Source organism: Pezoporus occidentalis, unplaced genomic scaffold (genome assembly GCF_034315485.1).
Source record: "Pezoporus occidentalis ecotype Australia unplaced genomic scaffold, CSIRO_AGI_Poc_V1 ctg18, whole genome shotgun sequence".
Taxonomy (NCBI): Eukaryota; Metazoa; Chordata; class Aves; order Psittaciformes; family Psittacidae; genus Pezoporus; species Pezoporus occidentalis.
In genome coordinates, this window is record NW_026913640.1 from 6,397,482 (window position 1) to 6,411,956 (window position 14,475).

The window sequence follows — 14,475 nt, forward strand, 5'->3', positions numbered from 1 at the left end:
TTGGGAAAAGAAAAAACTTTTGAAATTCTTAACGTGCTAGAGTTTTCCAGGTAAGTTTTCCTCTAATATCCTAAATGCAGGGCAGCAAAGCTATTTTCATAAATATTGAGAACAAAAAGATTCAGCTGATGCAGTAGAAGAGTTGAACTTCCTTAGCTTTTTCTTGCCCCTCCTCGTTTACAGTATAGGACCAATACAGAGCTTCTTACAAACTGGCAGTTGTCGGCATGTGAGCATGAAACTCTTCTCTGCCACTGCAGCTCTGTTGGCTTCCTGAGAAGTTGCTGCCCTGGAAGTGTTATTCCATGCCTCATTGGTTTCCTGGTGTCACTTGTCTATTTTAAGAACTTACTTTGAGACTGAGATTGCACTTTTACAGCGCTTCTGTAAATTACTTGGGTTTGAGTAGGTGGAATCTAGAACTGAATGGCTTTTTGGTGCCTCTTTAAGAACCACTCCAGATATGAAAAACTAAACCTTGCAAGCACTCCTAACTTGTTAGACTAGATAGCATGGGCACTGCTTGGGCAGCAAGAAGCTTTGTGTGATGAATAAGGCCCCTAAATCACTGGAGATGATAAAAGGTGCTTTCTGTTTGTCAGCTGATAAAGTTTTGTCAGTTTAGGTGGTGCTAGTCAGCTGGCTTTTGTGATTTATTTATTGATTTTCCTACCATTTCTGTGGCTTAATGACTTGAAGTCTTATTCTCTGTTGTCTTTGAGTTGGCTGGTTCTGCTCTAAAGGAGCCTGTAAAAATAAGCCAGAGAAGATTTGGGTAGGCAGCTGTTCTTGTGTCTTGGCTTGCTTTGACAGGTGCTTGCCAATGGGAGCCATAGGGCTGAAGCTGGAAGTAGGTAATTTGGTATTTCTCCTTTCTGTCAAGGATTGTGGGGTCTCAAGTTATTACTGTTGCATCTCACCTGATCTCAGATGCACTAGACACATCTGAGAAAAATCTCTGGCTATAACTTGCTCTCCATTGCGATGACTAACAGAAGCAAATGCTTTTTTTTCAATAGCAACAGGAAGAGGATGTCAGTGATTGTTCGAACTCCATCAGGAAAGCTACGTCTCTACTGCAAAGGGGCTGTAAGTAATTAAGTCACCTAGTGGAGAAGTAACACTACTAGTTATTGTTTTAGCAGCTGTGGCTGTTGCTGGCATTTCATGTATTGTACGTAGTACCTGTTGGCTTGCTGTTTAGGGCAAAGTGATTTAAGAGACTGTTCATTCCTCCTCTGACTCGTTTTGCTGGTAGGAAGATTGTTGGGCTTTCTACTACCAGTTGAAGTCATGAAACTGATGGGAGCAGTGCCCTTTAATCAATCAAAGTTAGTATTTCACAAGGCTGCACAGCAGCAGTTCAGGAGCTAGACTAAAGACCGTTTGGATCTGTAATGCTAAAATCTGTTCTCAAGTGGCTCTTGATCTAGCTCTCGCATCTCTGCACCTTCTGTAATTTGTCAACATGACTTGCACCATGGTGTTCTTCTGTCTTCACTGACAAAAGCAATAACTTACCAAAGTGCAAAGGCTGCAAAAGTAGCATTGGCCACAGCCAAAGAGTGGTTCTAATTTCAATGCTTTTTGTAACCAGATCTGAATTTTGTAAAGATCTGGTTTACTTGAATTTGTCCGGACATATTTGTCTGGGTGCACTGCTCTGTTGGTTCAGTTGCACTCTTGATTTGATAAAGATGTGCTGGCTTCATGCTGGTCTGGTGAGAGTGGATTAAGCCCATTGCCTTTGTACAGTATTTTGAAGTTGTACATCTAGTAGGACTGCACGGATTTGCAATTGCTTGTTGCTCATAATATACCTGAGCTCACATTCCTTCTTGAAGAAGGAAGGGATGGAGAACATAGGAATTTATAGTAAAAAGACTTATGCTGTCTTCCATGTGAGCAGTCTCAGATGTCTTAAAAGAGCAAAAGGGTTGTAGTAATTAGTGTAACCTGGTGTTGTGGATGCAGCAGAACATACAAGACAAAACTCACCTAAACTCTTAACTTAACTGCCTGTTCCATATGAACTCTTTCCCATTCTGATAGTCATCTCCTGTCCTGTCACTTCCATAATAAATTACTTGTTTTGTATGCCTATCTCTAATCAGTGATAGATGTAGGCGTGTTTAGTCAAGAGTACATGTTTGAGCAAAAGTAGGGTTTCCGTATCTCATGTATGTGTAGCACCCTGTTCTGACAGTTGCAGAATAAAATCCAGAGACTCCAGACATGTAGGTGATGGTGCTGTATTTCGGTTCCCGCTGTTATCTGGGCTGTTTCAGTTGCCCTTTGATATAGTGACGAAAGAAGGATATTTCTAAGAGGATTTTGTCGTAGAACCTGATCAGTGCTTCTGCCTTCTATTTTTTAATATCAGTGGGAATCTTTTCCAGAAAGGACTGCAAGAAGCTCTTCTGCATGGGACTACAATGTATCCTGGATAAGATCAGGCACTTACATTCTCTGGAAATCAATATATCCCCTTCAGAAAGGGGTGTTCTGTACTGCCCAGTAATGGAGACCCCTTTGTGGAAAGAGGGGAGGAGGGGGGCAGAGCATACTTCTGTTCCCATTATTGAAAGTGGATGCAGTATCTTTGCCACTGGGCACAATACAGATGGCTTACTCAAAAGAGGGTCCCTAAAACCTTAACATAATATTTGCAAATATAGTCTTGGGCTCTGGTATTGGCAAGTCCACTCAGTTTATTTTACTTGAGTTCATAAATACCCAAATAGAAACTTCATTTGTAGACTTACTCTGTTGTAATGAATTTGATTTTAATAGGATAATGTAATTTTTGAGAGGCTTTCAAAAGATTCTGAGTATATGGAGCAAACACTGTGTCATCTTGAATACTTCGCAACAGAAGGTAAGAGAAGCAGCATGTCATGGGAATTCAGCTTAGCAAACTCCTTGCAGCATGTTCTGAGTTGTTTAACCTTTGCAATGCTGAGTAAGATGGTTATGAAGATAAGTTAAGAAGTGGTATGTAATAATCAAATTAACAACTCCAGGATAACTTTAACCCTAAAAGTTTGTGCCCTATTTTTGTTCAATTTCAGTAGGAAAGTAGAATTTGGAAGGAAAAGATGAGGTGCTGTGTGCCTGTGATGAAGGGCTGGGTGTGAGTTGCATTGCTCAGAATACTTCCATTACACTGGGTTTAGAGATGTTTTTACCAGTGTAAAAGGCACAAAGTCCCTGGTTTCATGAAGCAGAGAGATAATCTGAACAAGTTGAGAAGCCTGGAAGACCAAGATGTCAAAAATGATCTGAAATGGTCTGTAAGGCCTTTAGGACTGATGTAACACCTCTGTTCAAACAGAAGTACTTGGCTTTGTTCCCTTTTCTGCAGTAGCATAAGATACTTTTGTTACAGTAAAACCATGGACCAGTGATTTCCCTCCTAAATCCGTAAACGCTATTCAGCTTTAATTAGTAATTTTTCTGCAGACTCCTGTGTTCTCAGTGATGAAACTTTAATACTTTATGACACATGCTCCTTTCTGCTTGACTCATGCCAGAGGAAGAAAAAGTCATTACTTCTGCATGTTAATTTTTTCCAGTGGCCTAATAAAATGGCTTTTGTACTTCATGGGCCTTATTATCTACTCCTTTGTGCATGTGTAACTCCCATTATTAATGTGAGTTACATGCATGCACTGTAGGAGGAAACAGTCTTTTTACAAGGAAATGTGGGCTGTGCAGTGTGTTTGACTAAGTAATATTTCCAGTTACAATATGTAGCTGTTTTTTTTTTTTTTTTATTTGACCTTTAAAGATGCATGAAAGCCAAGCTTGCTTTCATGGTTAAACTAAAAAGATTAAAGATGGCACTTTTGTGGCTCCAGTATGGCTAGATTGCAATACTTAAAATCAGGGGGAAGCTTGCGGCCCTTGGCTTCTCTTGGTTTACACCAACATCAGTAACCTAAATGAGCCAGGCTTTTGTATTACATTTGTGAAAACTCAAATGCTTTAAACATGGACAGGGAAAATTTGTGGAATCTGGAGTTTAACAATGTGCGTTAAAAGCTCCTGTTGCTCTGGTGAGAGGGTTAGAATTTAGTGTTCATTAGGGCATTAATGATTTGCTGATAGTGTAATTCTGCTGTGTGTAATGGCTGTTTTCTGTTTTGTAGGTCTGAGGACTTTGTGCATTGCTTATGCAGATCTGTCAGAAAACTCTTATAGAGAGTGGCTGAATGTCTACAATGAGACCAGTACAGTTCTGAAAGACAGAGCTCAGAAGATGGAGGAATGCTATGAGATTATTGAAAAGGTAATACACATACTTCTTATTTTTTATCAGATTCCCTTACAGATATCTCTTCTCATGGAATTTGGGCTTTATACAGTGAACCAGTTAACTCATAAGAACCTGGAAAGGTGTTTTTAGTTGGCAACCTGCTCAGACCATAGATCTCTCAAGTTTTAATTTGTACGTCTGAGACCAAGTTATGTATAAAATGTCATTGCTACTCATAAACTCCTTTCTCATTATTTTTGTCTTGTGTAACAGTGATATAACTTGAAAAAGATAACATACAAAATCACTGTGTTGCTCCGAGTTCCCATATGCTAGTGTATACAGAGAAATTTGTTCCTTTTCATCTATCAGTCTCAGTTCAGGTTTTCTGAAGGCTGTTGTAGACCCTGTAGACAAAACAGAGTGCTCACTGACCCCTGTAGTTGCATGGCCTGGAAACAAAGGTGAAAAACTGCTCTCCATGCAAGTTGTAGAACTCATAATTCTGGAAGGGAAAAGTAGGTGTTGGAGAGCCAGTTTGAAACTCTCATCCCGCACTAAATAAAATGGTAAAATGTCAACACTAGGGGCCAGTGTTTCTTTAGTATTTATTGGTCTTCCTGCTTTCTGATACGCTGGTAGTCACTTCTCAGCTACACTTGTTCATGCTCTTTCTCCTTGCGCCGGTTATTTCACTCATATAGTGGTTTCTGTAAAACACTCTTTGAATTTCAATTTCTTTTTTTTAATATTAAGAATGTGACTTAAGTTCTGGAGCGCTGTTGTGTACTGAAGTTAGTTGGGACAGAAGAGGAAAGGAGATTAAGACTAGGAAAGCGGCTGACTTTCATAGGGTTATGGAAAAACTCCAAGAACTCCTTAAGTAACAGCTGAAGAATGGGTCTTGTTTTTCAGATTAATGTCTGAAGCCATCTTTTGTGTTGGCCAGTGTGGTTGTCTAATCCTTGGCTCTGTAGGTTTGCATAACTTATTTCAGCTTTCTGCTTCCTGCACTATGCTCTTGTACACTTCTTTTTCACTGAGGTGAGAAGTGAACATACCTTGCTTCTCTTACTTTAAAATGTGCTCTCAAGCCTTAGATAACTTTTGGCCATTTATCTTCTGTCTCCTTTCACAATTTAAAATCTTGGGAAAAATGAACCCATGAATGGGTTGTATAATTGGAATTTTGGAATTTGCCATATTGGTAGGAAATATCCACTGTATCCCTTTCCTGTTAATGTTTGCTTGCTTGTCATACCGAAGAGCAGGAAATTGCCCTTTATTTTCCCTTTCTTAGAGCTGGTATTTCCTGAGTTAAATTCTCTGGTCTACAGGCACTTCTTTCCAGATCATAAACTGGCTTGTGGCAATAACAAAGTATAATGTATTTTAATAGGCTGATTTTTTTTTTATTTATTTTTTTTTCATTGAAGGGCTCAAATGAGAATAGGAGAGCTACTTTGCCAGTCTGAGTGTTGATTACTGGATCATAGTACAGGTGTACATGGGAAGACAAACATGAATGGGCTTCCTTCCCCACCTGCAGACTGGCTGAGAGGGCTTCAGCAGGCACAATAGTAACTCCCCTGCTCGGGTAGCTCAGCCATGCTGGTCCCTGTGCTGTCATGTTTAACTGCTTAACAACTGACTTTGGGAATAAAAGACAATCTGCAATTGCATGCTTGGATTTAATTTGATACCTTCAAATATTGTTGGCATTGATAAAGGCAAACATTTTTGTATAGCCAGGAGGCTCTAGGGTACTAAAGTAAATTCTTCTACCTTTACCAGCTGAATATCTCATAATAAATCTTAAGATTTGTCAAGACCTGTAACTGATGTCAGCTCACATACTTGTATAAATAGCAGCTTCCCTTTCTGTTCTTTATGCATGCATAGGTGCATACAAGTGGGAGTTGCAAATAATGCCCTCTTCATAGAAACACAGAATGATTTGGGTTGGAAGGGACCTTGAAGCTCATCTAGTGCCAACCCCCCACCATGAGCAGGGACACCTTCCACTAGATCAGACTGCTCAAAGCCCAGTCCAGCCTGGCTTGAACACTGCCAGGGATGGGGCAGCCACAACTTCTGTGGACAACCTGTTCCAGTGTCTCCCAGTTCTCATTGTAAAAAATCTCTTCTTTGTGTCCAATCTAAATCTTTTCTCTTTCAGTTTAAAGGTGTTTCCTGTTGTTCTGCTACTGCAGGCTGTGGTATAAAGTCTCTCTCAATCTTTCTAATAAGTTCTCCTTATATATAGGAAGGCCACAGTAAGGTCTACCTGAAGCCTTTTTTCTCCAGGATGAACAACCTCAAGTCTCTTAAATGCTTCTGTTCGCTTCGTCTGTTTTCACTTGAATAACTGTAATCCGTACAAAGAATAGAAGCTGTTGCTTGTTCTATGCAATTCTTGAAGTCAAACAGTATAACTAAACTCAATTTGTATCAATTTCTTTTAAATTTAAATCTTTACATGTCTAAGGAATCAATATGCCTTGAAAGTTAAAATCTGCTGCGTAAATTGTGCCTTTTGAGGATGTTTATTTCTTAGGTATTTTTGCCTGCTTGACTTTCTTTTTCTTACTGTAACACAGCCAAATCTCTTCAAGCAATTGCTTTAGAATTGCATAAGAACATGGCGAACTCTGTAGTATTACATTTTTTGTATAAGACATGTTTTTCTGGCAGACATCTATATGTAGATTAGAGATACTTGGATTGATTAATGTTCATACCACATGTATTACATAAATGTAGTGATTATATCCATAAATAGTTGCAATAAGTTTTGTTTTGAGTGATTGTATCCAGTCTATATGTACATTTTATGGGAGGGAAATGAGTTTAAATGATGTGATGCCAGGTGACTTTTGTTTTGTGAGCTTAGGAAATGTATAAACTGAGACCCACTCATCATGTTGCTATGGTGATTAGTGAATACTCCAGTATATATGTTCATCCATAGGCTAGCTTGGGAGTTGTATAACTTCAATTAATTGCTCTTGAAACATTGCCATCTTTCTGATCAGAAACACTCTGTTCCATTCTGTACCCCTTGAAATGTGAATTGTATGCAGAGGAAGTAGAATAGCCACACCAGAAATTTACTGTAGTGTGCATTACTTGTCAAAATCCTGTATTAGCAATGAGGTGCAACATGCTGTCTTTAATTCCTTTTTGAGTGTGTTCCAGAATATCTTTATCTTAAGAAAGCCATCCCTCAAATTCTGTTGTTTGTTTTTTTTTTTTTCCCAGGATTTGCTACTTCTTGGAGCTACAGCCATTGAAGACCGCCTGCAAGCAGGTGTTCCAGAAACAATAGCTACACTAATAAAGGCAGAAATTAAGATATGGATTCTGACAGGTGACAAGCAGGAAACAGCTCTCAACATAGGTATTCCCCTCTTTCTGGTTACTCTGTCTGACTAGAATTTGTTTACTTCTCAAACCTGAATCCAGTTTCATGTATCTTCCTATGCTGAAGGTGTACCAAGAGGTGAAATAACTTGCTGAACTGATAGGGTTGTGGTAGAATTAAGGTGTGTGGTTTAAGTAGATGATTTAAAAGCAGCAGGCAACTGGAGAGGAGGGAAGTATCATCTATTGAGAAATTAAAAGAAAAAAAAATGTAGCTAACATTCTTGGCATAAATACCTCAAATAAGTTACAGCAGCTAGCCTGAACACAAGTAAATGAGCTTTGCAGCAATTGCTTGCTCTGAAGGCTGAGGGAGAGTAACTTCCAGCTTGCTATCATAAAAAAGAGTTCATGAAACAACTTGAAAGGAATAAGCATCTCCCTTACAATTTCTAAATTGCCACTTTTACTGTACAGTTTGGTAGTAAAACTCAAACTTAATTAGCTTCATGTTCAAGTTGCCTTGAAAGTACAAACATATGGCACCCTTCCAGCTTTTGTATATTAGTTTTAATGGGTTACAAGCATTGAATTTAAAACCTAATCCTCGTGTATGCTTTATGCTTCAGGTGTAAATATGCTATCTGGAGAGTAAAAAGTGTTTTCAGTTTCTCATTGTGTGTGGAGGTTATGGTTATGGACTCGCTTGCTGCAAGGATATGCATATGTATTGAGGGATATTTGAACTCTTGGCAGCTGCATCAAGGAGTTTGAGTACTTTGTTCTTCCAGCTTCATCTCAATTCCTTGGCCTTCGTCATTAGTATGTTGTCTCTTGCATTCTTAACTTCTCTGAAGAGTAATGACTGACCTTGCTGAGGCATGGTTGAATGCCTTCTATTTAGTCATGTGCCAGCTCATAGTCCTGCAGGTGAAGAGGGTGTTTCTGATAAGCTTTAATTCAACCGTATGAACTCTCTACTTAAAGAAAGTAGGAGTTCTGGGTTCAGAAATGGCTTTTTTGCGTGAAATATAGTCTTCAGTTTTTATCAGCCAAAAGTGTCCTTAGCATCTGGAAACAACTCTAGAAGGCTAACAGTATTTCTGTATCTTCATCCTCTCTCAAAACAATCTGCGGAGCTTGGATCATCTTTGCCTTTCAGTGAGGCAAAAAAGCCACGGCAGATTTCAATTTACCATGATCCTGGTGCTCAGCAGGCTCCTGGAAATGCAGAACTGATGTTTCCAGCCAATAACTTTCTTAGTAAGATTTTTCTGGGAATGCAGGGCTGTTCAGCCTGGAGAAGAGAAGGCTGCGTGGAGACCTCATAGCAGCCTTCCAGTATCTGAAGGGGGCCTATAGGGATGCTGGGGAGGGACTCTTCATTAGGGACTGTAGTGATAGGGCAAGGGGTAATGGGTTAAAACTTCAACAGGGGAAGTTTAGATTGGATATAAGGAAGAAGTTCTTTCCTGTTAGGGTGGTGAGGCACTGGAATGGGTTGCCCAGGGAAGTTGTGAATGCTCCATCCCTGGTGGTGTTCAAGGCCAGGTTGGACAGAGCCTTGGGTGGCATGCTTTAGTGTGAAATTAATCCCTACAGTTAGGCTAAGAGCTCTTACCCTACGGTATGCATTTATAGCTATGAGCACTGCCTTATAATCACAGACTGGTTTGAGTTGGAAGAGACCTTAAAGGTCATCCAGTTCCAAACCTGGGACCATGGGCAGTGACAGCCTGGCCTTGAACTTTCAGGGATGAAACATCTGCAGCTTCCCTGGCAACCTGTTCCGGTGCCTCACCATCCTCACAGTGAAGAGTTCCTTCCTGATATCTAATCTAAATCTACACTTTTTTGGTTTAAAGCCAGTCCTTGTTAAAAGTCCTTGTCCAGATTTCTTTTAGGTCCCCTTTATGTACTCAGGTCTCCCTGGAGCCTTCTCTTCTCAAGGCTGGACAAGCCCAGCTCTCTCAGCCGGTCTTCATAGGAGAGGTGCTTCAGCCCTCTGGTCGTCTTTATGGCCCTCTCTTGACTCCCTCAAGCAGTCCACGTCCTTCTTGTACTGGGGGCTGAGTGAACTCCAAGTATGGTCTCATGAGTCCTGAGAAGAGGGGGAGAATCACCTCCTTTGACCTGCTAGTCACACTTCTTTTTCTGCAACCCAGCATACAGTTGGCTTTCTGGGCTGGAAGCACACAGTGCCAGCTCATGTTGAGCTTTTTGTCAACCAACACATATTTTACTAGACCAGATTGCTCAAAGCCCCATCTAGTTTGGCCTTGAACACTTCCCTTGATGTGGCATCCACAACTCTTCTGACCAACTTGTTCCAGTCCCACCACCCCCATCGTAACTTTCTTCCTTATGTCTGATCTGAACCCACACTCTTTCAGTTTGAAGTGATGGCCCTTGATCTGCCCACACAGGCCTTGTCAGTTTTTCTTATATGCCTGCTTTATATATTGAAAGGTCTCTGCAGCGCCTTCTCCAGGCTGAACAAACCCCAACTCTCTCAGCCTTTTCCTACAAGTGATATATTCCAGCCCTCTTACTGCTTTTGTGAACCTCCTGTGGATCTGCTCAAACAGGTCTATGTCTGTCTTTAAGCTGGGGGCCCTAGAGCTGAATGCAGTACTCCAGGTGGAGTCTCACATCCAGTATTTCATGCTCCAGTATCTCCAGGTACCTCTCTGAAGGGTTACTCAATCAATTCATTCCCCAATGTGTACTTTATTGTGTTGTGACAAGCCCAAATATCAGGTGCAGGTCCTTGCACTCGCCCTTCTTGAACTTCATGAGATTCTTGCAGGCCTACTTCTCAAACCTGTCAGGGTTCCTCTGGATGGCATCCCTTCCCTCTAGGGTATCAACTGCACCATTCAGCTTGGTGTTACTGAAAGTGCAGTCAATCCCATTGTCTGTCATTGGTGAAGATACTAAATGGTGGTGTTCCCATGATGACCTCTGAGAGACACTACTCATTACTGGTTTCCGCTTGGACATTGAGACATTGATTGTAACTTTGGATGCAGCTACTCAGCCAATTCCTTACCCATCTTGCAGTCCATCCATCAAATCCATATCTTTACAATTCAGACGTAAGAACGCTTCTGTTACAGCAAACTGATTTTTTTTCGGTGGAGGGAACTGAAGCAATACCAGCATGCTTGCCTGTATCCCTATGCAAAGTCTGAGTGGGGCTTATATGCCATCTCTAAACACAGAGGATAATCATTCTTGCCTCAGATGCCGGATTTTGTATGCCTGCAGTATGAATGTGCCTGTGGGCTGTGATCTTGAACTCTGGTTCAAGCAGTCTTTCTCCCAGGATGCTTGAAGGGAAGCAAGTCCCAGAAGTACCTGATCCATCTGCTTCATGGACTTTAGCAGACTTTTAAATTAAAGAGCTAGATACCAATTTACAGGTGTAGATTGACATTTTGTACCTGGCTTTGAACCAGTGGTTGATCTTATTCTACTGAGAAGTATTGACAAAAATATGCCCTGATCTTGAAAAGTGTAGTTTTGCTTGCTGTGTTAGTACAGCCAGTAATAATTTATAAAAATATTTTAAAACTTTAAAATAGGACTGCAAGTGTTGCTTACAGTTGCCGGTTACTTTGTACTAGTGCTATATTTTAATATCTTCATAGTCCTGAAATTGTACATAAAGTATAGATTTCCTATAAACCGTTGTTAGGCTTGACTTTATCTTCCTATTCCAATCTTGATCTCATTCCTGTTTAATGCGATGACAACACGTGAAGTGACTTCAATTGTAGGATTACTACTTCTGACTCTGTGATTTCCAAGATGCCCGGCAGAACTGTTTTCCACAGTTGTTTTTTTCCAGCTGCACTTGTCAAGTGCCATCTTGCTCGTTTTGAAAGGGGTAAAATGAAACACTGAGCAGTAGTTTGGAAATTTATAGCTTGCTGTTGCAGCTGCTGTTCCAATCAAATGCTACTAGAAAATCCTTTTAAATTGGTTATACTGAATTTGTAACAGCCTACTGCACAAGGCTGTTGCCATTCCCTGGGGAAAGAAATAACCCTGGCATGTAGGGAAGCTTTCAAGCTTGTAATATTTTTCTCCTCAGTAAAACTAAGGAAGCAGTTCTTGAGCCTGCAGTTAACTTGAAAATGGTAAATTGACTTTTTTTTTCTCAAGTCAGTGTTTTGTCTATACCTGTTGAAGTTTTGTTACTTAGTTTTCTGTACTACCACCTAAGACTTGTTCACAGGCAGAATCAGAGGTTATCTGCAAAGCTTTCATGTTGTAAGCTGCACTTCATTAGAATATATTTTATCTTTTTACCAACAGGCCTGTGTGAGTTGTGTCATTCTATATTCTCTAAAACAGAAAGTAAACCTCAGCATCTCGGCTTGGTAACACAAATAAGATGAAAATGCATCTCCAAGGTGTTGCACCTGATACTCGTATTCCACACAGCTGTGAATGAAAGAGAAATGAAACTTCTGTGGGTAATCAAACCTGCTTCCTTGAAAGTGCCTGGCTATGTGATATAAACATGCCTTCCACAAAGGAAGATGAGGGATTTGCTTTCTTGCCAGAAGTGGTCCATGCAGACATGTTAACCCTGGATTATACCTACAAAACTAGCCAATTATGAAAAATTCCATAGGCTGAGGAAGTGATTTGCATTGCAATTGATGAGTCTGTATGGACTTCCTAAGGAACTAAGAATACCATAGAAAATGAATTCACATCTCAGTTCTCCTGCTGTTGTACAGAGAGAGACACTTAATCTTTTTACACTGACTGTGCTGTTCTGCTTTTGAAACTGCTGGCCTTGCAGTGGTTCGTCACAGGGATGTTACTCTCATACTGCAGTAAACTCTAGACTCTATTTAAGAAAAGTAAAAGACTCCCCGAGACCTCATTTTATTTTACAGCCATTTCTTAAACTTGCTATGATTCATTTCTGTGCAAAAGCACAGCAGAAATATGAAATAATTCTGTGTTTCCTTTTCCTGTGTAACTTAGATGAGCAATGAAAGGCATGTGGTTCAAATAAATGAATTCACTGCTGTTTTGTGGAGCTCCACTGTGCTAATCATAGAATCATAGAATGGTTAGGGTTGGAAAGGACCTTAAGATCATCTAGTTCCAACCCCCCTGCCATCAGCAGGGACACCTCATGCTAAATCATATCACCCAAGGCCTCGTCCAACCTGGAACACTGCCAGGGATGGAGCATTCACAACCTCCCTGGGCAACCCATTCCAGTGCCTCTCCACCCTAAGAGGAAAGAATTTCCTCCTTATATCCAATCTAAACTTCCCCTGTTTAAGTTTTAACCCGCTACCCCTTGTCCTATCACTACAGTCCGTGATGAGGAGTCTCTCCCCCGCATCCCTATAATCCCAAGAGAACAGGCATGAGCTTTTAGGTAATGCAGTCTGGTCAGTCTGCGGGTTTGCATTTGTCTCTTGCCATTAATTTGAGCTGGAATTGTACTGTTTATTCTGCAGATGCAAAGTATATGTAACCTGGATACGACTTTGTCTCATGTCAGTGATAGTCATGTGGCAGAGGAACTGCCACTTCAGTGGCATTGGGTGGTACTGCAGTCACTGGCTCTTAGAACAAAAATAAGAGGCTTCTTTTTCTGTCTTGTGAGTTTCTGCTTTGAATTTTGGTGTCCTGGTAAATGTCCAGAACTGTCTTCCATGTGCTGTACCACACTGTGGCAACTTGCTTGTGTTTCACGTTGCAGTACTACACTAGGAATAATCTAGTACAATTTCCTGATGCCTATAGGAGTTGGTAGGGGCTCTGTGTGTTTTATGGATCTGTAGTTTTTGATGAAGGACCTGCTACACTAGACTCGAGAGCAAAACATTAATGCTTGTCTAACCCAACTCTGGGCTGAGGGGAGTGATAACACCAAATGATCCCGTCATGTGGCATAGGTGCAACTGTGTATTCAGATCTGTTCCTGTAATGTGGTGAAGGCAATTCTGTCTTCATGAAGATACCCTCCCCCCCCCCCCCCTTTTTGGTATACAACTACATGATTTTGCTGCGGGTCTATAGCCTATATTTACTGCATCTAGTTTGCATGGTGTTTTCTTTGGTTAAAACATCTGAAGTGATGTACTTGGAAATGCAGATGAAATGCAGCTTGTGTTACTAATAAAATTGTCAAGTTGGAGTGTGTCCTGTACACCTATGCGTCAAATTGACTGCCTGAAAGTAACTTGTAATCTGACCTAGAGATGCTTAAGTTTTAGCTAAACCTTAAATATTCTTCCAAAAAGTAAATCCTTGACTTTTATTTTTTTCTCTTGCAGGGTATTCTTGCAGACTCATTTCTCAGAGTATGTCTCTCATCCTGGTCAACGAGGATTCGCTAGATGTAAGTAAGCAAATCCTGGTGTAATTCTTGACAGAAGGAAGTGTTGTTAAGTTTTCTCATTCTCTCACTTGCCACATCATCACTGTCACCCACATGGACCGCTAGGAGTGGGTAATAGTAGGACCTAATAGAGTAGGCAGCTTCTCAGCAGTATCTATCTCTGATCCGAGGCCCTGGTAGGCAGCACACCTCCCTTGAGACTGGGTCAGGCTGAGGGACAGGTTCCTCTTCCTTTTTCAAAATAAAAACTAGGTCATAAATAAATGAAGGCTGGGTCATAGCTTGAGGCGAGTGCTTGCCCTGCCTGCACCAACCACTGTGCCCTGTTTGCTACCTCTGTAGTGAATATAATACAGAAGGTGCTGAGTAGTGCTGAACAGCTTCAACATCTGCTTTTAAATTGTGATTTAGGTTAATTGGCTGAAAGGACCATGAAAGGGCAGGGTAAATAACAAAAGGTAATATAATGTGG

At 40.7% G+C, this 14,475-nt stretch overlaps 1 protein-coding gene across 4 annotated transcripts in view; it reads left to right on the forward strand.

Annotated features, from left to right (window-relative positions):
- Nucleotides 1–14,475, forward strand: part of ATP8A2 (ATPase phospholipid transporting 8A2) — a 325,549-nt gene that overhangs the window by 82,590 nt on the left and 228,484 nt on the right. For all 4 annotated transcript variants that reach the window (XM_062615166.1, XM_062615167.1, XM_062615168.1 and 1 more), the window contains 6 exons: nucleotides 1–50; nucleotides 1,020–1,089; nucleotides 2,794–2,878; nucleotides 4,152–4,291; nucleotides 7,520–7,658; nucleotides 13,939–14,003. In XM_062615166.1, the coding sequence (XP_062471150.1) occupies nucleotides 1–50; nucleotides 1,020–1,089; nucleotides 2,794–2,878; nucleotides 4,152–4,291; nucleotides 7,520–7,658; nucleotides 13,939–14,003 (549 nt within the window). The remainder of the gene's footprint in view (nucleotides 51–1,019; nucleotides 1,090–2,793; nucleotides 2,879–4,151; nucleotides 4,292–7,519; nucleotides 7,659–13,938; nucleotides 14,004–14,475) is intronic.